This window comes from Grampus griseus (genome assembly GCF_964374135.1).
Source record: "Grampus griseus genome assembly, chromosome: 8".
Lineage (NCBI taxonomy): Eukaryota > Metazoa > Chordata > Mammalia > Artiodactyla > Delphinidae > Grampus > Grampus griseus.
In genome coordinates this window covers 74751674-74779555 of record NC_139002.1, presented here as the reverse complement: position 1 = coordinate 74779555, position 27882 = coordinate 74751674, and the positions used below count along the sequence as shown (strand labels likewise).

Here is a 27882-nt window from a genome sequence, read left to right as displayed (position 1 = left end):
GTTCCTAATGTCCATGATTCCCCCAATATCATGAGTGTCAAATTTAAAACAGTTCCTTATACAGCAGTTCCTCATATTCTTTTAAAAATCGGTGCATTGATAATCGCTGTAGTACTTCTTTAGGTTTTAAACAAAATTGTAGATTAAGCTACCACCTTACCTTAAGTCTAATAAAATTTATTAGTTTAATGTATCCATAAAATTCAAGTCCTAAAAGGGAAAAAAAAATAATAATTCACCTATTTTAACATAACATGAGTTTTGTTTCATTAACCTGCTCCGAAGATGCTTCTCTGGTTAGACAATAAAATATTTCTGTCCTCTCAACTACTACTTAAAAGTTTTGAATTTTTTATTAAGAACTAGAAACAGTAACTCTGACACTTCAGAATATTTTAATTGAGAAACAGCCAGGAAGGACAAATTTTTAAGTGCTTTTCTTGCATTTCTGAAAAATTGGAAATTAATTTTTAGAATTCTACTCACTTATCAGAACAATACAGATGAAGAAAATTAGGCCCTTGATTTTACCAAGTATTTGGCAGCTAATACGAGAGTTGATACTAAAGTTTCTAAATCCCCAATTTTTATGGTACCTACCAAACTATAGTTTTGCCAGGACACAGAGTATACAAAGTATACTAGCTTTTACATTAAGTTAAATGATGCAGATGAAAAAAACGGTGAGGCTTGTTATCTGGTTCTCATCTTTTCAGAAATGAAGCAGCATTTAAAATAAGGGAAAGCAATAGCATACCCAAGCAATTATTATTTGTCATGAGAAATACTGTTATGAGAACATACCAGCATATAAAAATGTTTCATATGCGTAATAGCACACAAAAGCCCCTATTTGGTATTGAAAAAGATATAAAATAATATAAAGTACAGTTTCAATTCAGTTTTAAAATGCACATTAAAAACATGAAAAAAAATGAAACTAAGTCACTTATATCTTACAAAAGTAGTTGCAATTGAATTTATGATTCATAAACATACTGTATCATATGTTTATCTGAGACCCCAAATCTGCCTAATATTTGGTATTCTTCAGTAATGTCCTTTCTAGTTGTTAGTAAATACAGGGACCAAAAAGCCAATTCTGTATTTAGTTAATATTAGTGGGATACTGTAGCTCTTCTATATTCGTTTAAATTAGAAGGCTTTAATTTTAAGTATGTTTAGATGCAAGTTTCAACAGAAACATCAGCTGAATCTCTGGATTACCACCTTAACTTTAGCACTCGCTTTTTCCACACTCTCTTACCAAACTCCTTATAAAACTCAATCTTGTATGCCTTGAAGTCCATGTTATGCTTTGACCTGATAAGTTGTCTTTTTTCATAATGATCCACCTCCTTTTCCAAAGTCCACCTCTATCCTTTGCTCTCCCTAATATCCACACCCCTTGTCTTCCTAATTCTAAAATGATTAAAATGTAATCACATGCCAAGGATTTTTTGGGTTTTTTTTTCCTTTTTCGTTGTGAAGGCAATTTAAGCTTAAATACAGTCAATCATATCTAGAAGAATGACTTATTTATCAATCTTTCCTCAAAAGCCATTTGTCAAAAACACGCCATTTTCATAAGTTGTTGTCATGTGTTTCACTATATTGGATTTGTATAGGAAAGGAATGGTCTGGAAAAACATAATGTTTGAATTTAAATTTCTCAACTAAAATTTTCTTTATTCTAAAAATTACTCACCATGTTTATGAACCATGTTATCAATATTAAATTGATGCTCAGACTTACAGTGTGAAAATGTTTCTTCAGCAGATGTAAATAACCTGAAAAACCAAGCAACAGCTTCATGAAATAGTCCCCTAAGAAGTCTAAATATTGACTTCATGTTAGATATAAACTTTTCCCCCTCACTCTGCAGGTTTCCAGTTTTACTTCCAATTAATTAAAAAAAACCAAACACACCTGTAGAGAGGAACCCAGCACTCCGAAAAGGAATTAGTACTTCTGAGTCCCATTTTACACCTAAAACAAACCACCCTTTAAAATGTTGAGCTGAATTTGCCAAATAATAGCACTGAATTTATCATAAGGCTTCTAAGAAAGAGAACTCCTTTTGATAGACTGTGTCTCTTAAGATCTGAAAAATTCACTGCATAAGATTCTTTTCTCCTCTAAGTATCAACTCTGCTTTCAGAGGCTCTGAACTGACACAGCTCAAACTGCTTTTAGAAATAAAGCATAAAATGTAATTTTATAGCTGGTAAATTCCCAAAGTGCCATATTTCAAAAAGTGGTCTTACAGTGCTCCCCAAGGATTTGTATTATAGACACTGTTAGGGCCAAGCTCCTTTATTCTGTGACCTGCAAAACTGAAGGACGTGTAATAAGAACACACGGCAGAGAGCCTGCATTACCTCTTCTATATGCTTAGCACATATGCAGCAGTTTTCAACAAACGTTTACCGAGAGAGCTTATTTATACAGTATTTACACAGCCTATCACAAAGAAGTACCTCCCTGATGCTCAATAAATATTATTTTTTGACGACTACAGTATATGCAGACATCCCGTACCTACCCACATGAGGCTACACGTGGGAACAATGACGAATCATCAGAAGCTAATATACCACCAATCAGCACCATGCTGAGACTCAGGGGATACTGGTAAAATGTTTATTAAAGTAACACTGGCCGGTGCCAACCAGGCCTCTTTCACGCCCACTTGCCCAGGACAGCAGCCAAAGTCAAAGATGAAGAGGCAGAATTTTAAGTGGAAAAAACATGGATTTGGTTATAAGACAAACCACAGCTTTGTGACTTTGAACAAGTTACTGGTATTGCAGCGTCTTTTTCCCTAAGTGAAAATAGTATCAATTCCTTCCCCTTCAATTGGGGGGGGGGAGCCCCTAACAAAGGTGATTCTTTAAACGGCTCAAATGGAACTATTACACCTGAAAAGCTTTCTAACTGTCAAAGAATTATAGAATGGGAGAGCCTGAACGGTTCTAGAAGGTTGAGGGATTAATCGAGTTTAGTGACTCCCAAACTTGTTACTCTTTAGAATCACTTCAGCTAGAGTCTTTGTAGAAACGGATTCCTAGACCCTATCCCTGATTTACAAGGGCTGAGGTGCAGTTTAGCATCTGTGTATTTTTTTCTTAAGTGTCTCAGGTGACAGAGGTGCACAACCAGATGTGGGAACCACAGATCCGGCCCAGAACGCTTTCATTTTACACAAGAGGAAACTGAGGCCCGTCAAAGTGAAGCAGTGTAACCTGGCTTCCAGTTCATGGTTCCTCCCTGGAAACCACTGTGGGTCTTCCGGCTCAACAAACCCTCACTCCAAAGCACGGGCTCCAGACTTCCAGGGCAGCCACTTGGGCTGGACTCCAGAGGAGCAGACGGGGCCCGGCCACCCTAGGGCTGGCGCCTCGCGCTGAGGTGGACGAACCTGTCACAGAACAGGCAGGGGGTCTGCTGCTTGTCGTGCGGGAGATCGGCATCTTCCGCATCCTCCCAGGAGGCCTCGTCACCGCTGTCTGACAGTCCTGGCAGGTCGTCCTCCTCCACAGCGCCCCGGCCGCCTAGCACACGCAAACGGTCAGCTCTGCCTCGGACCCCAGTGCCAGGAGGGCGGGCGAGGGGCAGCAAAGCGAGAACGCTCTGGGCCCGGCGGGCCCTCCCCCCCACCTCCACCTCCCTCTTTGCGGGCCCCACCACCCCGGCTCCGCGTCCCGGGCGCAGGGGGAGGGGAAGGGTTTTCACCGGCCCCACGGGGTCGTGGCCTAGGGGCTGAGGGGCCGGGGTACCCACCATCTGCGCCCAACGCTAACGAACACATGGCGGCGGTGCCGCTAGACCCCGGCGCGCCTGGGGGCGGGGACCAGGCTGGGCTGCGCAGGCGCAACTGCCTCCGAGCCCTCCCCGCCCGAGAACCCGGGAACGAGCGTGAGTGTGAGCGTGAGGGCGAGCGCGGGCACGCGGTGGGGCCGAAGCTCCGGGAACCCTGCGGCGCCTGGAAACAGGAGCGCGTGCGCGCCAGCTCGCTAGCGCTTCCGGCCTCGGGGCCGCGGCGTTGTTCACGTGAGCTGGGGTGGGCGGGGCGAGAGCCCGGGCTCCGCCTCCTGCCGCAGGGTTGATGCAGCGCGCGCCGAGTAAGCGCTGAAACCTGGGCTGGGCGTTGCAGGCTTGGACCTGGGTTTTGTTTTCTCCTCGGGATGCGGCTGGCCCTAGCGGGAGGTCCTAAACCGCGGCCCAGAGCCCAGAGGTGGAAGCGGTTCTGCGGTCGGCATCGCGCACCCTGTGCGTCCCTTATTCGAGGGATGAGCGGTTAGTGGGGGGCGACCTGCTCGCTGCGCCCTCTGGTGACGGAGGAGGTCGAACGCAGGAGGGAGGCTGGTACTCCACACTGGTTCCGGGGCTCCCTGGTCCCCGTGGGGTGCGGCTGGGGAGGGAACTGCAGGGGCCAGTGGGTGTACCAGGGGCCACAGAGGAGCCAGAGCCTCGAGGGCTATTTTAAGGAGTTCAGTCTTTAAAGTGTATGTCCCAAGTTCTAGTGCCAGGTGCTAGCACTGGGCTTGGCACAAGTTTATCCAGTTAAATTGACTACCACGGCCTACCAGGCTCTGCATAGTCCGCCTAACATCTCACCTCAACCCTCCACCTTGGGCCCCATCCTCCAGCCTTTTTTTTGGTGCTAATCATTTTCCCACCTCAAAGTCTTTGCTAAGAATGTTCTACAAAAGGGTACTTTTTGTCTCAGCCAGAAAGTCCTTCCTCAGGTCGTCTCTTCTACAGTAGTTTCCACCGTCATTCCAGCAGCCTCCTGTTAAGTTGCTTTCTTATCACCTAGCATTTGCTTTTTCCTTTCTTCTTCCCGTCTTTAGTCACAACACTGTTTGAGCATGAGGGTAGGGTCATGTCTCTACCTTCATTTCTCTGGCACATAATATATGGCCTAACTCATAGGTAGGTACTCAATATTAATTTGCTGAATGAGAACGATGCCTTGTATTGTTGCTAAACTCTTCTGAATGCACTCCTTTCCCTTGACTGTAAACCCCTAGAGGACAGAATCCATCAAATAGTTTGGAAGCCCCCTTATATTGCAGGCCACTGCCAGAATAGCTGCAGGCTTTGCTGGGTTAGACTTACTATTCACTGATGTAGACCCACTGCCTACGTGCCCAGTGGCACACAGGAGGCATTTCAATAAGCTGAATGAACTTCAAGGTCATTTTTTTTCCTTCATCCTTCCAACATACTCTCCAGCAAGGCCCATCTTCTCCCCATTTGGAGGGAAACCTGCTAAATCCCATTAACACCCAATCATTCCATGTTAACAGTAGCGAAGTAACACCCAATCCAGAGGAGTGACTGGGCCAGAATCTTGTTCCTTGAAGTTTATGTGTCTCCACAATGCTGGGCTTAGGAGGGAAGAGCTCTTTTCTTTACTCCAAAGATAAACACAGACCCTCTCCCATCACGCCACTTCACTACTGAGGTCAGAAAAGAATGTTGAACAAGACCTGACAGCAGGTTTGTGGGTAAGGAATTTCAACACACAGAGAATAACTTAAAACTGGCCACTGGGTTTAGCTGCTTTTAGAGCCCGCCAGCCTCAGTATATCCTCACGGAGTCCCCGTAATTCGTGCCTCACTTCTTGGAGCCCATGCTTGTTATCACCTAAACAAACAGGCTCTTCAGAGTCCAGCCCCAAAGGAACCCCACCTGGCAGGAGGAAGATGTTCCTTCCATCTCCTTCTTAAAGCCCACATTTCAAGTCCTCACCCCATCCTAAAATATGCCTCTTTCCTAGATGACTGACATTGGGAATGTCCAACCCCATCTAAAGACAGACACACACACACACACACACACACTAAAGGAGTCCACTGAAGCTTGAAATTTATTACTTTGCTTCCCCCAGCACAGAAGTTAAGACAAACTTCACTACTATCCTTTGTTCCATGATGGAAATTAACAGTGTGTTCCTCTTGACTTTGACCCTTCCTTCTGCCTCTTCCTTTCCTTTTCCATAGTTTTTAAAGTGAAGCACTTTGAGATATACATTTACTGGCTATGTGAACATTGTGTAGTTAATCATTAGAGGGATCCTAGACCAATGAAGAAACCCAAACATTTCTATCTTATTCATCCATGGCATGTACTGATCCAGTAACAATTAACTGGAACTTCCTGGAAATATACAGATACTGGATGCTCTTGCAGAGTAGTTAAAAACAGAAGCTATGGACTCAGGCTCACTTGGGTTAGTTAGAATCCTGGCTCTGCCATTTCCTAGCTTCAGGCTTTAGCTTTAAGCCCTTGGGCAAGGCATTTAACCACAGTGAGCCTCGGTTTCCCCACCTAAGATAGGGGGATGATAGTACTGCCTGTAAGAATTATAAAGATTGTTTGGAGAGTTAAAGGACAGACATCATGTGTAAAAGCTGGCAATTAGCAAGCATTTGATATATATTAGCTGCTATTCTATAATCCCATTGCCCAAAATAACTGCATATTACCACAGATACTTGGGCATTTTCTAACAATCTAAGGGAACCCATGACTTGTCCATTTATTTTAACTCTTCTATTTAATTCTCCCATGAATTATATAAGCTCAGTTATATAATAACTTTTATTATATATTCTAAAGAAATAGTAAGGTACAATGTTCACTTACACAATTAACATGCAGTCAGCACTGGGTAACTCAGAGACACAAATGTCAACAATTTTTGTTCAGGACTCATCTGCATGATACATAAAGTCTTCACTGCTGCTGTGACTCTGCAGACAAGCTTTCAAAGCTGGCCTCCCCACCAGTGGCATCAGAACCATAAGAGAAGCTTAACTAAAACAACAGATTTCTGTCCCCATACCCCCAAAATTCTGATTGAGAAAGTTTGAGGTAGGGCCTATGAACTTCTCATTTCTGTGCCGAATACGAGACACTAGACCACCAGGGAGCTGCTGGATCTCTATTTTTGAAAGGCTTCCCAGGGTAATGTCTACATATGTACCATCAGGCTCTAAAATGCTGATGCAGAGCACGATCATTTTTTGATTGGATCTGGGCGACTGAGAATAGTGAAACCACAGTTAAAGCACATGTTTTTTTTAGACCCTGAAATTACCGATTAGGTGATGGGTGTTGAGTTTGACAATAGACGGCTTGAGAGAGCCATCAGCTTTCCCCAGGTCGTGGATGGCCTCGTTATCTAGCAGTTCCTTCTTCTTGTCACTTGGTCTCACTGCGTTGTTCAGCATTGCTCTAACCACAGTCATCACTGGCACAGAGTGACCGCTGGCCCAAGATTCTGGTAAGGAGCCAAAGAACTTCCTAATCAACCATTCACCTGGGCGAGATTCTTGCCTATCACATAATAGAACTCTAAAGAGAAAAAGAAGAGCAGAGGAAGAGATGGTACATTGCATTCAGACCATACAGGATGTTATGGATTGAACTGTGTCCCCCCAAATTCATGAAGCACTAATCCCCAGTGGGATCGTATTTGAAGACACACCTCTAGGGAGGTAATTAAGGTTAAGTTAGGGCATAAGGATGGGACCCTAATCTGATAGGACTAGTGTCCTTACAGAAAAGGAAGAGATATCAGATATTTCTCTCTTTCTCTCCACTCACACAGAAGAAAGACCATAGGAGGACACAGAGAGAAGCAGCAATGAATCAACAAGCCAGAAGAGAGGCCTCACCCGACACTAACCCTGATGGCACTTTGACCTTGGACTTGTAGCCTCCCATTCTGCAGTGTTAGTGTTGTGGCAGCCCAAACACACTAATACAGTGCATAAATGGTTTTATTTGGGCATGAAGAGGATTTTAAAGAAGAAGGCAGCCAAGGCTACCCAGAAAATTTCAGACTATTCTGAACCTGGCACAACCAACCGTCTAGCCTTTCCTTCAAAGCTAAAAGTGGGTTCTTCAGAGAAGCAATCTCCCTCCAGCCAACTCTTTCATATCGTGGAAATTTGTCAGCCTCTTCAAATGAAAAACCAGCTTCTAGGGAATAACCAACAGTGGTGTACTCTTAGGCAGTAGGAATACTTACCCGGGCCTAAATATGGAGTAACGATCAAATTTTAACTCTTCAACCCTAGCTTCCACTTCTCCCTGTTAACAACAAAAAAAAAACATTTCTAGTATTTAATCAAGACCAACTTGCTGTAATGCTTAAGATAGAATAACAAGAATAACTTGGGGTTTTGAAGACAATCTACTTCTGCAGGTCTCAATACTAGTTAATATCCTCCCCTAGATTTTTAGATTCCAGAGAGTCTGGGAAGTTAAGGAAGAGATCAGTTAATCCTGATATGTAGTAGAGAGTGAAAAAAGATGCACCGAATGAGTAAATGGCTGCATGGTCAGTCCAGCCTGTCATGTGACCTACTGAAACAGATCCAGAGAGTGACATGTTAGGAGTTCAGCCATAAAGAACTGTCCGTCACTCCAGAATCAGTGCTGCAGGCCAGGGGACCTTAACCTTTTTTGGCTTCCAGGTAGTTTCAGGAGGTCAGAAGAACCACAGACTCCCTTGTATTACTTCCTAACAAAACCCACAACATTTCAAGAGACAGAGCATCTAGATGAGGCTTTAAATTAAATTTGTTGAACAATCCATGAATTTTCACGCCAGGCATCTCTATAAACAGAAATGCCAGAGAAGCTTGGCCACAGGGATGTTTAAAAGGCCTATGAACTAAGCAGCCTGCTCACCGCCGCCTTCTTGGTCTGTTCATACCATTCATTTGGCACTTAACCTACAGCACTGTATAATCTGCAGTAATACATTTTAATCAATATATTTAAAAAATACATTTTAATGTATTAAATGTATTAAATGTATTAATGTATTAAAAAGCTTTTTTCAATGAATGATTTTTAATACATTCACAGACAGTTGTCCCACCTTCACCACAATCTAAATTTAGAATATTTCATCACCCCAAAAGAAACCCCGTACCAATTAGCACTCACTCCCATCCCCTCCCGCAAACCCTAGCCAACCATTAATCTTTCTGTCTCTAAAGATATGCCTATCCTGGACATTTCCTATAAATTAAGTCATGTAAGTTGTGGCCCTTTGTGACTGGCCTCCCTCATTCAGCATACTGTTTTCAACGTTCACCCATGCTATAATATGTCATTTCTTTTCATAGTTAAATCAATGTTATTTTGTAGGTATATGCCACATTTTTTTCATCCATGCATCAGCTGATGGATATTTGAGTTGTTTCTACTCTTTGTCTATGATGAATAATGCTTCTATAAACATTCATATGTAAATTTTTATGAGGGTGCGTTTCTTAGTTGGTTTTTTACAAAGATGTGTTTTGTCTCTATTAGCAACATGTGTACAAGAGTACCAGGCTGAAACTGCTTAGAAAGGTCTGCTTGCCAGGTTGTCCTCTGGCCTGTGTCTGGGAACTCAGATTTTAGGAGTGTTCCTGTCATTAGCTAACTGATAAGGGTACTTTACTATGCCTAAACTATTTGTACAAACAATGTGGTTTATGCTGAACACTTGCTTTCCTTCTGGAAGTCTGTAATTTTTTTACGCTGAGGGTGCCTACGTGACTGACCCCCATCAAAACCCTGGACTCCTGAGCTCAAGTGAATTTCTCTGGTAGGCAATACTCATTGCTGGAGAAATGAAACACGTGTAACTCCACTGGCAGAAGACCCTTGGAAGCCTGAACCTAGATTCCTCCAGAGCTCACTCCATGCACTTCTTTTTCCCTGCACTGACTCTGCTTTATATTCTTTCATTGTAATACAACATGGCTGTGAAGATAACTATATGGCAGTCCTGGGAGGCCTTCTAGCGCATTCCCAAACTTGGGGCTGGCTTTGGGGATACCCCCAAACAAGACTGTAATTCTTGAGGACAAGAACCATACCCAATAATAACATTTAATCTACTCTGGAAAAGTATCACTGTCTCAAAGTCTCTTCTAATGCTAAGATTCTGGGCTGATCCTCAAGACCAGGGCTGCAACATCTCATTTTATGATGACTAGATAATCAACAGAGGGGAAGACACTGGAAATTATCTGTCAAATCACTCCTGTTTACTAAGTACATCTCTGCAAAAAAGCAGTCCGTGTAGTTATAAAAAATGCATAATATAATGCATTTAATGCATTTTGGCATTACTTAGCATTTTGTATTATTTAGTATTGCCAATTAGCCAGGGTTCTCCAAAGTATACAAAAGATAGAAACATGCACAAACCTTGACTTGCAGATATAAAAAACTGCTTGACTTATCAGCTCCCTTAGAGGACAGCAAGTTGAAATGTTTGCACCCTCCAGCTTTTGCCAGCTCTGCAGACTTCAGGACGTAATCTCGATCAACACGAACAAATCCCTCCTAAGGGTGAAAAGGATGTGAGTTATTTCCCAAAAGCTGTGAGTTCATCTTAAAGATTACTTATCAGCTTGGGTGGCAGGTTAAGAGTCCTTGCGGGGGGGTGGGGGGGGTGGACGAGGATGGGGATCCAAATAAAATGCATCCAAAACAACACGAATGTCAGGCTTAGACCCTGGGAATGACTCCAATATGATGCTCAGGATAGATGTACCAGCTTTAGTAGCAAGGCCAGACTGCAATGAAAAAACAAGGACAATGACACTGAAACACAGACACCAAGAAAATCTGCAAGGAGCAAAAGGAACAATAATATCAGGCTGAGAAACTGGGGTTTTTCATTGTTGTTTTTTTAATATTTATTTATTTATTAACTTGGCTGCACCAGGTCTTTAGTTGTGACATGTGGGATCTTTTTTGTGGCATGCAGAATCTTTAGTTGAGGCATGTGGGATCTTTAGTTGTGGCATGCGGGATGTAGTTCCCTGACCAGGGATCAAACACTGGCCCCCAGCACTGGGAGCACAGAATCTTAACCACTGGACCACCAGGGAAGTCCCTGAGAAACTGTTTTTAGTCTCACATTTCTTTGTCCTTAATCCTTTACAACCTTACCACCCTCTCTCTGTTTTCTCTATTTTTTTGTGTGTCAACTCTAACATAGCAGGGTCTCAAAGGGTGGCAGAGAACACTACCCACGCACTATGAGAACAAAGTCTATCTAATTTCCAATTTTTGTGTATGCTTTACAACATACTTCACACGTTAGTAAGGAGTGCATCTGCAAATTTTTTTTTACTGACAGGTATATACTCAAGAGTGTTTGGAGACCCCTGGTCTAGACTCAGTCCAGTGAGGGTAGCGGTTGGGTCTTTCCTAATTCACATCTCAGCATCAGTACATGCCCACCCAGCACATGGCAGGTGCTCCAAAAATATTTGAATGAATGAATAAAAGTCCAGCGAAAGCAGAGAAAAGGTAAATCCAATTAGGAAAAAAAAGAACTAAGTGGCAATCAAAGGAAGAGGGGAGAGGATGGTGCAAACAAGAGAATACAGACTGGTTTCCAGGGCCTAAGTGAAGGATACCGGCCTGTACCCAGACTAGGGAATTCCATGTAGTAACAGCTTCTTGGGACCACCACGAAGTCTGGCATCCTCAAACTTGGTACAGCTGAAGAGCAGTCTAAAGTCCACTGAGGCTGAACTTCATGGGTACCCACAATTATATAATGAGGTTTCATATAATGAGGATTCCAAATCTGAAGGCTGGATTACTGCCCCAGTGATTTTGTTTAAATTAAAAATCTGCCCTCTGGTAGTTACTGACCCTAAATGTTATATTTTGTATGGAGATATGTATCTTTCATAAGATAGATAGAAGGCACCTTAGGAAACATCACGCCTAACCCCCTCACTGTGGAGATGTGACAACAAGGTCCAGCGATCCAGGAACTACCGGCTAATGAGTGAGATAGCTGAGAGCAGAGCGCAAATTCCTGACTCTCTGAGCCGTGCTCCCCACGGTACTCACGTTCCTTCTTACCTCACACCATCACCAGCTAATAACAGAACTAATTCATAACTGTGGTAGGCAGAATAATGGCCCCTCAAAGATGTCCATGCCCTAATCCCCATACCTGTGAACGTGTTAGAGGCTACGTGGCCAAGGGGAATTAAGGTTGCAGGTGGAATTAAGGCTGCTAATCAGCTGACTTTGAAAAAGGTTATTCTGTAGTATCCAACTGGGCCCAATGTAATCACAAGAGTCCCTAGAGTGGAAAAGGGAAGCAGAAAAGGAGGCTGGAGTTAGGCAACGTGAGTAGCACTTGATCCCCCATTGCTGGCCTTAAAGATGGAGGAAGGGACCATGAACCAAGATATGCAGGTGGTCTTTAGAAGCCAGAAAAGGTAAAGAAAATGGATTCTCCCCTAGAGCCTACAGAGGGAAATCAGCCCTGTCAACACCTTGATTTTATCTCAGCAAAGTCCACATTGGACTGCTAACCTATAAAACTGTAAGATGATAAACTTATGTTGTTTTAAGCCACTAAATTTGAGGCAATTTGTTACAGCAGCAATAGGAAACTAATACAGAATTCAATTCTAAAACAAGGGGCCCAAGCAAACTTCTCAAACTTTGTATTGAAGTAGATCATAAAAGTAAATATATTCTAAGCATAGAGCTGGCTATATAAGCTGTTCATAAACTAATAAATATCTTCTGCAACCAGCTCCCAGATCCAGAAATAGAGCACCACCGTTACCCCAAAAGCCTGTCTCGTCCTCTCTTCTTATCACTTATGGAGCATTTTTAACGATGTCCACGACCTGCAGGGTACTGTTGTTCCTCTTTCTTTTTTTTTAGGTAATATAAACTTAACTCTTAGCCGGGAATCATCCCCATCTGCTTCTGTGTTGTAGACTTTGACATTCCATCCTAATAACGGACTCAGCAACCTGTCCTACACACTGATTGAAACTCATGTTGTTGCTTTCTTAAATCAGTGTGCAGCAAACCAGTTTTAATACTCAGCACATCCTGGGAGTGGGCTGTGATTGATCTCCTCAGAGTCATTCTCTGGATTGAGATTTTTACATGTGCTCAAGATGTGCCAAGAAAAACAACCCAAAACGACTTTAAAAAATTCTAAAACACTCTATTTGTCTTCCACATCTATTTTCTTCCCCTCACTCCAATTCACCAGAACTCTGATTTTGATAACAGGTTCATTATTCCCAATAAAATTACATCGTTGACTAGTGAAATAAATTCCTTTCTGTTGCTGATGCTGGTTTAGCACTATTTCTTGGAAGGATTACTAGAGTTGTCTCTGTTAAAATGTTTCTTCTTTCATCGGTGTCTTTAAAAATACGGGAAAGCTTCAGCCAATCACAAGGCTCTAGACCGACGCTGTCCCTCTCACTTAATCCTGGGCCAGTAAAGGGATAATTTGATTAAACTGAGACCCCAATTTATCTGGCTTTAGTTCTGGATCAACCACTCCTTAATAGAGTCCTGCAGTCTCCAATTGTTTGATGAAAATTAAAGTGACATAAATACCATGGGACTTTTACAATCTGATTAGTCAGCTAAGGCACATCAATACCACCCCAGCCATCAGCCTCTGGCGTCCCTCCTTTCACCCGCCTGGCAAAGGACTGACAACGGCTCCGGGCAGGACGAGCACCCACGCTGCTGCAGAGACCCTCACACTTAGCCCATCATCCCTGCTCAATGGGTACTGTCGACAAGGTGCCCATACCTTTCTTCACTGCTGTTCTCTGGACAAAGCTCAATACTGTTTTATTAGCAATCAATGGCTGTTAATCCAAAACGATTTCACAAATCCTCTGAGCCCTCAAGCTGATTATAAATACGCATCATTCCAAGCCCACAAACTTTGAATTTCACTTCCCCCGCCCTGATGCGTGGCCTTTTAACTGGTGAATGAAACTCAAAAGCAAAGGGGTCAATGGCTTTCAAGGACTCAGAAGCCAAACTTAAACGTGGATCCCGGACACTTACTCAGAGATACCGACACACACTGATTTTCTCTGGAGTGAGGAAGACTCCCTTTGTAGATAGAAAGGAGCTATCTTTAAGATATTATTAAACCCTTTCTTGTTCTCTAGCAGCTCAAATAAAAGAATAGAAAAACAAACTAAAACAAGCTACTCCATATCCCAGAAACATAATTTTCAGAAAAACCATATTTAGTTTCCCCAACCATATGGCAGAAAAAAAGATGTCTCTTCTGAGAGAATTAAGTCCATTATGTCTTTGTGTCTTTATGATTCCACAGTTGGTGTGTTTTACTCTAAGACAGGAATCAGAGTCCTTCTAGAAAAAGGAAATGATTAAATAAATTCCCACTATAAATTTCCTTTCCCAGCACCTGCTCGAAAAAATAAACACAATATACTGATATGACACAGCAGAGATGTCTTCATGGGCTCTACAAACATCTAGGCAGACAAATTCTCTAATTACTCTTTATTTTAAGTCTTATAAAAATCCAAAGCTACTAAGTATTCCTTCTAATATTCTTTACCAATGCCTGCAAACTGGGAACACTGTGGCTTAAGAACACCTCATCCTGATAAGGTATTTCAGCATTGACAAGCAAGCAGGCAGGAATGAGTCAAGGTCAACAAGACCCTTTTCCAAGAAGGGAGGATTTCATTCTGCAAAGGGTCCCACTTGGCCATACTTCTGCTTCAGATTCTTTCTCCTTCACTCCCTTTTCAATTCAACCCTATAAATTAGACTAGAAAACAGAGACACTGACAAACAACAAATGGTGTGACCTGAGACCCCATTTATTTGTGTCCTGGAGGGCACGTCTATATTTGATGTACAGAGGGGGAACCAAGATCTTGGTTAGAGAAAGAGCTCTGGATAGAAAAATAAAATCTTATAGATGCAGAGGATTCCTGAGTCAATCTCTATGTTATCACACATTTTTTTCCATTTGGGGCATTCCTTTCTTTCTGTTTTGAAAGTCAGAGAGTTCTGCAGGCCAAAGGGGCTTCGGTGGTCACCACCCTCTCAGTACAGACAAGGAGACAGGGGCCCACAGAAGCTAACCAGCATACCCAAGGTCCCACAGCCATTTGGTACCCAAACAGAGGCTATGATCTGGGTCTCACGAAACGTCTGGGACCTCACCACTTCACAAGCCCCCTCCTAGACATCAAATAAAATAGTATAGGTGACAACAGGGGTTGGCAAGCTTTCCCTATAAACGGTGAGATAGTAAATATTTTCAAATTTGCAGGCCTCTATTGCAATTACACAGCTCTGCCATCATTGTGCAAATGTAGCCACTAATAATATATAAAGTAATGAGAATGTTCCAATAAAACTTTATTTATGGATACTGAAATGTGAATTTCTTATATTCTTATGTGTCATGACACATTAGTCCTCTTTGAAAATTTTTAACCATTTAAAAATATAAAAACATTCTTATTACCACTGATGAATATAGATGCAAAATCCTCAACAAAATGCTAGCCAACAGAATCCAACAACACACTGAAAGGATCATATACCGTGATCAAGTGGGATTTATCCCAGAGATGCAAGGATTCTACGATATATGCAAATCAATCAATGTGATACACCATATTAACAAACTGAAGAATGAAAACCATATGATCATCTCAATAGATGCAAAAAAAGCTTTTGACAAAATTCAACACCCATTTATGATAAAAACTCTCCAGAAAGTGGGCATAGAGGGAACCTACCTCAACATAATAAAAGCCATATATGACAAATCCAGAGCAAACATCATTCTCAATGGTGAAAAACTGAAAGCATTTCCTCTAAAATCAGGAACAAGATAAGGATGTCCACTCTCGCCACTATTATTCAACATAGTTTTGGAAGTCCTAGCCACAGCAATCAGAGAAGAAAAAGAAATAAAAGGAATACAAACTGGAAAAGAAGTAAAACTGTCACTGTTTGCAGATGACATGATATATACATAGAGAATCCAAAAGATGCCACCAGAAAATTACTAGAGCTAATCAATGAATTTGGTACAGTAGCAGGATACAAAATTAATGCACAGAAATCTCTTGCATTCCTATACGCTAACAACGAAAGATCAGAAAGAGAAATTAAGGAAACAATCCCATTAACCATTGCAACAAAAAGAATAAAATACCTAGGAATAAACCTACCTAAGGAGGTAAAAGACCTGTATGCAAAAAACTATAAGACACTGATGAAAGAAATCAAAGATGACACAAACAGATGGAGAAATATACCATGTTCTTGGATTGGAAGAATCAATACTGTGAAAATGACTATACTACCCAAAACAATTGACAGATTCAATGCAATCTCCATCAAATTACCAGTGGCATTTTTTACAGAACTAGAACAAAAAATCTTAAAATTTGTATCAAGACACAAAAAACCCCGAATAGCCAAAGCAGTATTGAGAAAGAAAAATGGAGCTGTAGGAATCAGACTCCCTGACTTCAGACTATACTACAAAGCTACAGTAATCAAGACAGTATGGTATTGGCACAAAACAGAAGTATGGATCAATGGAACAGGATAGAAAGCCCAGAGATAAACCCATGCACCCATGGTCAACTAATCTATGACAAAGGAGGCAAGGATACACAATGGAGAAAAGACAGTCTCTTCAATAAGTGGTGCTGGGAAAACTGGACAGCTACATGTAAAAGAATGAAATTAGAACACTCCCTAACACCATACACAAAAATAAACTCAAAATGGATTAGAGACCTAAATGTAAGACTGGACACTATAAAACTCTTAGAGAAAAACATAGGAAGAACACTCTTTGACATAAATCACAGCAAGATCTTTTTTGATTCACCTCCTAGAGTAATGGAAATAAAAACAAAAATAAACAAATGGGACCTAATGAAACTTAAAAGATTTTGCAAAGCAAAGGAAACTACAAACAAGTTGAAAAGACAACCCTCAGAATGGGAGAAAATATTTGCAAACGAATCAATGGACAAAGGATTAATCTCCAAAATATATAAACAGCTCATGCAGCTCAATATCAAAAAAACAAGCAACCCAATCAAAAAATGGGCAGAAGAGCTAAATAGACATTTCTCCAAAGAAGACATACAGATGGCCAAGAAGCACATGAAAAGCTGCTCAACATCACTAATTATTAGAGAAATGCAAATCAAAACTACAATGAGGTATCAGCTCACACTAGTTAGAATGGGCATCATCAGAAAATCTACAAACAACAAATGCTGGAGAGGGTGTGGAGAAAAGGGAACACTCTTGCACTGTTGGTGGGAATGTAAATTGATACAGCCACTATGGAGAACAGTATGGAGGTTCCTTAAAAAACTAAAACTAGAACTCCCATATGACCCAGCAATCCCACTACTGGGCATATACCCTGAGAAAACCGTAATTCAAAAAGAGCCATGTACCACAATGTCCACTGCAGCTCTATTTACAATAGCCAGGACATGGAAGCAACCTAAGTGTCCATCAACAGATGAATGGATAAAGAAGATGTGGCACATACATACAATGGAATATTACTCAGCCATAAAAAGAAACGAAATTGAGTTATTTGTAGTGAGGTGGATGGACCTAAAGTCTGTCCTACAGAGTGAAGTAAGTCAGAAAGAGAAAAACAAATACTGTATGCTAACATATATATATGGAATCTTAAAATAAATAAATAAATAAGTTCTGAAGAACCTAGGGGCAGGACAGGAATAAAGGCATAGACGTAGAGAATGGACTTGAGGACACGGGGAGGGGGAAGGGTAAGATGGGACGAAGTGAGAGAGTGGCATGGACATATATACACTATGAAATGTAAAACAGATAGCTAGTGGGAAGCAGCCACATAGCACAGGGAGATCAGCTCAGTGCTTTGTGACCACCTAGAGGGGTGGGATAGGGAGGGTGGGAGGGAGACGCAAGAGGGAGGCGATATGGGGGTATATGTATATGTATAGCTGATTCACTTTGTTATAAAGCAGAAACTAACACACCATTGTAGAGCAATTATACTCCAATAAAGATGTTAAAAATTAAAACTTTAAAATGGAAAAAAAAAAAAAGACACATGCACCCCAATGTTCACTGCAGTACTATTTACAATAGCCAGGACATGGAAGCAACCTAAATGCCCATCGACAGACAAATGGATAAAGAAGATGTGGTACATAAATACAATGGAATATTACTCAGCCATAAAAAGGAAAGAAATTGGGTTATTTGTAGAGACATGGATGGATCTAGAGACTGTCATACAGAGTGAAGTAAGTCAGAAAGAGAAAAACAAATATTGTATATTAACGCATATATGTGGAACCTAGAAAAATGGTACAGATGAACCTTTTTGCAGGGCAGAAATAGAGACACAGATGTAGAGAACAAACGTATGGACACCAAGGGGGGAAAGTGTGTGGGGTAGTGGTGGTGGGATGGATTGGGAAATTGGGATTGATATATATACACTAATATCTCTAAAGTAGATAACTAATAAGAACCTGCTGCATAAAAAAATAAATAAAATAAAATTCAAAAGAAAAAGAACTTTAAAAAAATAAATAAATAAAAAATTAAAATACAAAAACATTCTTAGCTCAGGGGCTGTTCAAAAACAGGCAGGCTGTATTTGGCCCACAGTCTGTAGTTTACAAGCCCCTGGATTAGAAGAGTGTATCATTTGAATCAGAGGCCACGAGACTTTAATGATGCCTAATAAGTGTGACAATGGCTGCATTCATCACATTAATGGCATCGTCCACTCAACAGACTACAAGAGCCTGGACTTCTGGAGCCTGTGCCTACCAGGTGAGGAGACAAATGAAAAGGTGAAACTAAATCACACCCCCTCAAACTCACTAACCAAATCCTTCTCTTAATAAGGGGAAAGCACCATTCTCTGGCCCCTGTGTGAGGTTTTGCTCTTCACTTATGGCCAATGTAGATCTGGTTTTCAAAGGGTATTTCAACCTTCACTAGTACATAAGTTACTTACCAAAGCAAGGTGAAGGCTATCTGGGACAACAGTACCTGGAAACCCAGCAGGCAAAGAGGACTAATACTGTCTAATGCATCCAGAAAGCAGGTCCAACAAGAAGAAAAGGTTGGCTGCATCAGAATCCCCCAGGAGGCATGTTAAAAATAGGCTTCCAACCTTAGAGATTCTGATCCAGTAGATCTGGATTAGGGCCAAGTCACAGTCACTGCATTCATTAGACAACTATGGCTTGTGAATGTGAAAAGAAAGATTAGCATCTAACCAGCTACTGCTAAAGAAAATGGTTTTCCAAACAGCTGAAGAAAGCTAACAGACCTATCCCTAGCACCTGTGTCAAAAGAAATCTGGGTAGACTGAATTTTATGGGTTGCAATGTTACCCCCTCAAAATTCCTGTGTTGAAGTCCTAACCTCCAGTACCTCAGAATGTGTCCTTATTTGCAGATGTAATTAGTTAAGATGAGGTCATTCCAAGTAGGGTGGTTCTTAATACCGTTTGACTAGTGTTGTTATAATAAGGAGAAATTTGGACATAGCCACAGGCACGTAGGAAAAACACCATGTGAAGAGACACAGAGAGAAGGCAGCCATCTACAAGTCAAGGAGAGAAGCCTGGAAAAGATCCTTCCCTCTCGGCCCTCAGAAAGAACCAATCCTGACAACACCTCCACCTCAGACTTCTAGCCTTGGAAACTGTGAGACAGAAAATGTCTGTTGTTTAAGCCACCTTGATTATGCTTTTTTGTTATAACATCCATCCCCAGCAAATTAAACTGAAGGTCATAGGGAAATAAGCAGGCTACTCATAGGATTTCAACAATGAGACAGAAACCCTGAATTTCTTGAAGTTGCTAAAGTAAAATGCGGGCTGCTCCAGTTACAAAACAGCTACAGAATGACACTAGGCTTGCCACCAGCTTTGCAATACCCATCTGATGCTCCCTTTTTTTTTACAGAGAACGCTGCTCACCAGAATACCAGGTGGAGTGAGCTTGGAAATCCACACACCCTCCCCCCGCTCAAACAACTATTATTACCTAGCCACTTGTGAACTGTCACCTCTTTTAAACTGCCTGAAGTTATCACAACCCCCAAACTTCATACTGTATCCAATCTAAATCACCTTCAAATTAAAAAAAAAAAAAGAAAGACTTTCTGGAGGAAATGTCAGCTTATTTTCTGTCACTATCCTCTTAAACCATTTAAGCTCTAACTTATTTCTGAGATTATACTTGGTTTACCAGTCTTTTCTCTTGCTTACTGGTTAATTACTTTTATCTTTCCAAACTGATTTTGGAGAACAAAAGGTATTTAGTTTCCGGGTGGAGAACCAACTCCATCTCAAAAAATATTCTGGATAGGGAAGACATCCAACTCCTCTGATTAAAATTGCATTAGGTGATTTGGATGCAACAAAGCAATTTAGACTTTCCCCTGGAGCGCCCTATAATGAGATTTGCCTTATGTCATGAAAATCAACTGCTCTATGCCTAATGCAGTAGTGTTCTTATTTTGCTGAGTCACCACCCAAGTCAGGTTGGCACTTGAGACAATGTAACCTGCAGTGTACTAGAACAAAAGTTTTTCAATGCTATCAGAGGGCACATGCCTTGTGACTGTCCCTGGGACAGAAAAGACTGCAGGAGCTGATCAGCAGGAAAATGACCCTTCCTAGGAGAGATAATGTGCCAATTCCCGGGAGAGTCAACTTCTCGATAATCCACACTTCCCAGCACAGAGCTCAAAACTCGGATGTGTTCCCACGGGCGCATGGTAGAACTACAGAAGATTTGGAAATTTGTCCCTACTGAAAGCATAAATAGAATTATTCTTTAGATCACCAGAAAGCCCAGAGAAATACATCTGAGCCTAACTCCTTGGTTGGTATAAACCAATAGTTCTGTGCTCTCCAAATGATTCTGATGCATGGGCCTGTTTATAAAACTATGGTAAGCTCCCATGGCAGCATCATGGTTCTGCATGTTTAAAAGACATGTTTAACTCCAGCAAGTAAATTTTGTCAAAGGGATAAACTATAGTCAAGGTATAAATTAAATAAGATGTACGTATTAACACTTGCCCAGGATCTACATAGTAAGCTATGATTTCTAACTATGTAGTAAAATTTGACTTCTATACAGAGGCCGAAGCAATTTAGAACATCATTTAAAAAAGAATAAAATGTGTGTTAGGACAGTTCTGCGTCAGTTAAGGCTGAATCACCATTGGGGTTGAATCATCGCTGGAGGCTGAGTCATCACCGGAGGCTAGCTGAATCGTGACTCTGTTCTGATGTTCTAGCCCAGAAGTTTAAAGCTTGGCATGAAAACAGGTTGAAGCAAATCACTCAAGTGAGAGAGAATGCTTTAAGTTTAAGACATTTATAAAGAAACCAAAATAACTTACTGCTAAGAGCATGAGCCAGTTACTTTTACTCAGACATAATGGTTTGCGTAAGTCAGGGCAAGTAGTGACCACGATATCTGCAAAAGGCAAGACCATGTAAATATTTATGACATCTCCAGCACACAGGCCTGAACTCAAGGATTATGCTGAAGGAAAGATGAACTTATAAGTACTATTCAAAGTATAGCAAAGGTTAGGGCAGTATATGGAATCTTAAATGATAAGAGCTAATTTACATTTAAGCACAGCAAATATAAAGCAAAAGAGGGAGCAAAAATGGAATCTTCGACATTACCGACCAGAGAAAGGGGAAAAGGGCAGATTCCTTCCTTACCGCCCCAGCTTTCTTTCTGGTGGTACCTAGGCAACAGAATCCAACATCATGACCTTGAAAGGCAGAAGCGTAGTCATCCAATTTCTCAAAGTCCACTACTTCTTGATTCTAGACAACAAAGACATAGTTGTATATGACTTGATGTTATTAAAACAAAACAAAAAAACAGACAAAAATACCCCCTCTAGATTTAAAGAATGACAGAACATTACTAAAGAGTCCACCCACTTAACATCAAATTTTGCAAGCTCATTTTCTCCCACCAAAAAGCAATTAATCTGAATTCAAAAATCAACAATGTAAAAAAAAAAAATCAACAATGTACTTATATGTCCACAGTACACACAATTGGACTAGGTGTGATCTAGATCTCTAAAGTCAGGTTCAATTATAATTTTCTCTCTGGAAAAATAAAAGACCTGTCTGTATACTACCAGGAGAAATACCAATGAGGTATAATGTTGGGGAAGGAAATGGTGTTTGGAGTCTCAAAACCTAGGCTTGAGTCTTGGGTCTGCTACTTACTAGGCATGTTAATAATCTTGGCCAAGTTACTTATATGTCTCAGTTTCTTCAGCAGTAAAATGTAAATGATAATCTTTCCCTCAGTCTACACCACGACCCCCCTGCATTAGCATCAGTCAGCAGGTGCTTGACAAAAAGGCATATTCCTAGGTCTCACACCAATACTCCTGAATCAGAAACTGCACTTTTAATAAGCACCCTCGGTAATTCTCATGCCCATGGAAATTTAAGAACCTCCATCTAACCTCTTAAGTTTGTTGTGAAGCTTAAAAAAGAAAAGTTTGGCAAGTTTCCATCATTCAGGACTTTAAATAAAACATTGCTTTCCCTCTCTACCACTGACTCTTTCAAAAGCATTTTCCTGGCACCATACACAATGCTGAAGAAATGTATGTTTACAAAAAGTGCCTGACCAAAAGAGGCACCACCAAAACTCAACTGTCAAAGCACAGAACTCGATTTCAGTTTCTAACGACCAGAGGTGACATGCCCCCATGAAGCCAGACGATGAAGATCACGTATTACCTGCCTAAGTCTGAACAAAGATGTCCATTTTAACAGAAAAGTCCTGAGGGACCAAAGACATATGCAAAATGACCTGATCATGGACCTGCAGGGGTCATGAACATTTATTTGTGAGACCGTTTGTTATTTGGAATGTTCTATCTGTGGGTCCAGGTTGCGGGGGGCGGGGGGGGGGGCGGTCTCAGAATTTCACTATAGTTTAATTTACTGCAGTTCACAAATAACTCCATTTGCAAGGGGAAAGGAATCTCCACCAAGCTCAGGTTTCAAATATTTAGGGGATTAACACCAGACTAAAGTCTGGTCTATCAGTGGGTTAAACACGAAAAGTGTAAGTGACAGGAAAGGGACTATTCCACTTACAGACACAAGCCTGCAGCCCTGAGACAGGGCAAATTCTTGTAGGTGAATAACCCCACCTCTCAGTGCCATAGACCTTTCCCCCTCTGCAAAGCTATTTCTGATTCGCTAACTTCAGTGTGTAGTGGACAGGTAGACAAAACAAGCAATGGGGTTGAGAAAACTAACTACCCAAGGTCACAGGGCTTTTTTTCTAGAAGCCAGCTTAAAGGACCCTGGAAGCATGGCTCTTCTCTGTCTCCCTAGACCCCCTTACACTTAGGCCCCATTTTATGGGGGCAAAGCCTGAGAGAAGGGCTTTGTCCAAGGCCTGGCAGTGAGGGGGAGGCCCACCTGGACCTACAATCCAGCTTCCAGTAAGACCTCTCACAGACCAATCGTGGTCACGCTCTGAACACCTCCTGCCGCCATTGCAGGGTAATGTTCAGCCTTGCAGCATAAAATATGCTCACTCTGAAGAACCACTGCGGGTACATTTTTGAGTCCCAGCTCAAATACCCACCACGTTTTTATACGCTTCCTCGTCGAAGGTGAGCTTCCTCCGGCCAATCAGCGTGACTTTGGAAAACAGGCCCTGCTCCAGGATTTCTTTCAAGAGCACTCTGCCGGTTTCCCCGCTGGCACCCAAAATAAAGACGGATTTATTCTGCATCCTGAAGTCTTCCCGAAGCCTCGGTAGCGCTTCTGTCTCGGCCATGCTACAGAAATAACATTAACAGGTGCTGGTCTCGGGATATTTAAAGGGACAGCCGTGCTTACCCTGGGAACAAAGGTTATTTGTTCTGGAGGAAGATACGGTTATTCTCTGCAGTCTGGGCGCGGGGGAAAGTGCAGAGTCACCCTCAGGGCGGGGCGCCGTATTGCTTACCCGCTTCTGAGCCAACCCACACCTTGGAAGGGGCTGGAACAGGGAATGCGCCCGGGTACCAGGAGGCCTCGTTCCCCCACGGTGTCCCCGACTCCGGCCCCTCCTGCCTTCGCCCGCAGGGGCGCGGAGCCCAGCTTGGTCCCCCACGCGGAGGGTTTACCTGGAGCCGGCCCCCGGCCCCGCGTCCTCAGGCTGCAGCAGGAGCAGCGCGACCACCAGCGCCGCCGCCGCCGCCGCCAACGCAGCGCTCAGGGCTGCGGGCCGGGACATCCGGCCATCCCTCCGCCCAGGCGCTTTCCTCCCCTCGCCCGACTCTGCGGGGCCCCTCCCCGGTCCGCGCCTATCCGACTTCATCTTCCGGGTGACTTTGCTCTATCGCTGCTCACCCCGCCCACAGGGGCGGGATGTGGAGGGGTGGCCCGCCCGTGGACCAGAGGGTGCCTGGGCGCCGGCGTGGGGGGCCCAGAGCACGTGCGCAGCACCAGGCTAGGTAGGAAGATGGGAGACCACCTCCTAAATATCGGGAATCTCCGGAACCTTCTCCCTGGCGTTCTTCCTCACCACCTGGGCTGTTCTCGCCCTCATCCAAGGCCTCAGCCAATAGACTTGATCTTCGTTGATCCCTTTCTAAAACCTGTAATGTCAACTGTGTGTTGGACATCTTCATCTTGAATTCACCACATCAAAACGTAACCCTTCCCTTCTAACCACCCCAAACAGCAATAAAAAGCCTACTCCTTGCCTCTCTTCAGTGTCACTGTCCCTATTCGTCCGCACAATCTTCATTCACCCCTTCTCTCTCAAGTCAGAAATTCGGACTGTCACCTTTGACTCCTTTCTCCGCCTTACCACATTCTAGATTAATCACCAAGGCCTACTATCTTCTCTGCCTTTCAAATATTCTCTCATGTAATTCAAGTTCTCTCTGTATCTCACCAGTACAACTGGTTTCCCCGCTCAGGTTCTAGATGGTTGGTTGAGCCAGGGCGACCTTCCACACCTGATCTCCTGTTCACTCTCCAGGGCCAGGATCGTGGTTTAGAACATAACTATCTACACTGGGCCTATCCTGGATCCTGAAAGTCCTGGACAGGAGTTAGGATCACACGCCAGAATCTGAACAACACAGATAGTGTTGTGGACAGTGGTCATTTTTGGCTGCCCAGCATTCAAACATATCATTATAGGGAATTCCAAAATAAGTGGGAGACAGGGCCCTACCTGCCACTCTAGAAACCAAGTGAAATATGTTCCCCCTCCCAATTCCTAGAAAATTATTATATGTAGGTGAGATCTCGACTCAGCCAATCAGACACTCTCATCCAGGTTTTTTTACTTTGCGGGGAGTAATAAAAAGACGCAGTGGAAAACTGAAAGAGAGTTTGGTTGGGTGGAGCGAAGATACAGGATAATGGCATCGTGGGATCTGCCAGTGATCTGATTATCTGATTGTTTCTGTTTTGCTTCCTTTAATTCCTGCCTGTTTTCAAAACCTGTTTGTTATACTTCCTGTTATTCCTGCAATAATTTCATTTTCTGCTTAAGCTACTTTCTGTTGCTTGCAGTCCAAAACCTTGACTGATACAGAGCAGAGTGGTTTGTTCCACATTGGCCTGCCACAGTGCCTGAACTCTTCCCTTTGAGCTCCTAACGATTTTCTACTAAAATGCAGCTGAAAATCTTGTCAGCTAACACTGTCTCAAGAATTCATTCATCAAATCGGTTGCACTGATTTTCTTTTTTAAAAAGTTGTAGCATAATTAATATACGATAAAATGCACGGGGGCTTCCCTGGTGGCGCAGTGGCTGAGAGTCCGCATGCCGATGCAGGGGACACGGGTTCGTGCCCCGGTCCGGGAAGATCCCACATGCCGTGGAGCGGCTGGGCCCGTGAGCCATGGCCGCTGAGCCTGCGCGTCCGGAGCCTGTGCTCTGCAACGGGAGAGGCCACAACAGTGAGATTCCTGAGTAACGCAAAAAAAAAAAAAAAAAAGCATGGATGCAAAAGGTTCAGTTCCATGATTTTAAACAATTGCGCATACACCTAGGTAATCACCACCTAAAACAAGATACAGAACATTTCTTTCACCCCAGAAAGTGCCTTCAATCCCTCCACGTCCCAGAGGCAACCACCTTCTGATCTATCAATACAGATTAGTTTTGCCTGTTATAGAACTTCACTAAATAGAATCATACAGCATGTACTTTTGTGTCTCCAGTATGTTTTGCTCAAAATAATGTTTTTAAGATTCATCCCTATTGTTTATAGGGCTGCGTTATGACCTTCATGGGTCCTAGGGACTTCATGGGCCCCTTCCTTCATAAAAAATAAAATTTAAAATGTATCTCTTATAACTGTGTTACTATGACAAATATATCCGTCTTATATAATAAAATATTTTCTTCAACCTAAAAGTTCATTTTTTCCTTCTGATTTTAAAAGAAATTAAAACATTTTCACGGGCCTGGGCTCTGTGCCTACTATGCTGAATGGGTAAGTGAACGCTGGTTGATGTATAAGCAGTTTGTTCAGTTTTATTGCTGAGCAGCAGTCCAGGGTATGACTATCCCAACACGACTATAATCATTCTCGTATGGATGGATATTTAGTCTGTTTCTTGTTTTTTGCTCCTATGACTAAGGCTCCCATGAACTTTCTTGTACCAGTGGACATATGTTTTCATTACTCTTAAGTTAATACCTAAGAGAGGAATGACCAAAGAGCTCGCTAAGGTGGGTGCACTATTTTATTCTCCAACCCACTTGGTATCAATCAATGGTGAAAATCAATCTTGGTAATTTTAGTCATTCCAGTGGATGGTAAGTGGTCAAATGGCTCATCTTTCTTTTAGCAACAGAGTCCTGAGTTTTATCAGACCACGTGGCTGACTATTTACATTCTATATTTCCCAGCATCACTTGCAAGCTGATGTGACCATGTGACGATATTTTAGCCAATGAGCTGCAAGCAGAGATAATATGTGCATATTTGAATCACATTTTAATAAGAAAGCTACCTGCTTTCCCTTCCCTTTCCTCCATTCCTTAGGCCAGGATGTGAATGCGGTACAAGTGAGCCAGCTCTGACCATGTGGAGAAAGACATCCTAGAGGATGTCAGAGTAAGAAGCTGGAACCTGAGTCCCTGGATGACTTCATAGAACAGAGCTGCCTACCTACCCTGGACTGTCCACCCACCTCTGGGCTGTGAGAGAGAAGTCAACTTCTGTCATGTTGGAGCCACTGTAATTGTGTCACCGCAGCTTAGCCAGCATTTTGCCTAATATAAAATGCTTTTAGTCAATCTTGTCAATGGATACTTACTGATTCTCTAATGTGAGCTAAATACTGTGGTAAGGACTATAGATTTTTCCAGGATGAATCAGATACCAGATAAACGTACTCTCACCTGAGACGGCAAGTTATGAATACTTGGGGAGCTAAATAAAAGTACAAGTTAACATTATCCAACATCTCCCAAACTTTCATAGGGTAACACATGCTAAATGCCAAATGAGTGGACAGACAAGGGATGGAAACGCAGAAAAAGATAAGCCCATGGCTTTTCTTCTCTGACAGTTGGCTAGCATCAAGGCCCTGAGATAATGTGACACACCCTAGGCTACTAGGGGGACAGGGCCACAAAAGTTCAAGGCAAATGGGAAGGCAAACACATAACGGAAAAAGGCAAAAGGAACACAAGGAAGCTGGGGTAACATGGAAAGGTCCTGGGCCAGAAGACCTGCCTGCCAAGTCCAGGATTGACATTACCTTTGACTTAGATGAAGTTTCTTCATTTATTTGGCCTCCCTTTTCTTATCTATAAAATGGAAACTGTTTTATTACGTTTACTTTGCTCCAAGAAACAGAGACACACTCATGTTAACTTGAGTAAAGACGGTGAATATTGTAAGGATACACACAGTGTGTAAAGGAGACAGAATCTCAAAGAGATCTGAAAATAGGATCTGCTGTAGG

The 27882-nt window shown here is 42.4% G+C and overlaps 2 protein-coding genes across 3 annotated transcripts in view; both read right to left on the bottom strand.

Moving 5' to 3' along the window:
* PRMT3 (protein arginine methyltransferase 3) overlaps positions 1–3858 on the bottom strand; it is a 138127-nt gene extending 134269 nt beyond the window's left edge. Inside the window, exons 1-4 of one of the 2 annotated variants that reach the window (XM_082660952.1) lie at positions 3785–3858; positions 3423–3555; positions 1709–1791; positions 161–210 (exon numbers count right to left, since the gene is read on the bottom strand). In XM_082660952.1, the coding sequence (XP_082517078.1) occupies positions 161–210; positions 1709–1791; positions 3423–3555; positions 3785–3812 (294 nt within the window). In that variant the 5' untranslated portion in view covers positions 3813–3858. Of the gene's footprint in view, positions 1–160; positions 211–1708; positions 1792–3422; positions 3556–3784 lie in introns of those variants that run through there. The other variant, XM_082660953.1, reaches the window with a different exon arrangement.
* Positions 3859–5862: 2004 nt separating this feature from the next.
* Positions 5863–24229, bottom strand: HTATIP2 (HIV-1 Tat interactive protein 2). The gene is made up of 6 exons (XM_082659234.1): positions 24066–24229; positions 23540–23735; positions 21628–21735; positions 10233–10370; positions 8050–8111; positions 5863–7370 (listed from the first exon to the last, which is right to left on the bottom strand). The coding sequence occupies exons 1-6, from the start codon at positions 24173–24175 to the stop codon at positions 7097–7099; spliced, it is 888 nt and encodes a 295-aa protein (XP_082515360.1). The 5' UTR covers positions 24176–24229; the 3' UTR covers positions 5863–7096.
* Between the last annotated feature and the right edge of the window lie 3653 nt (positions 24230–27882).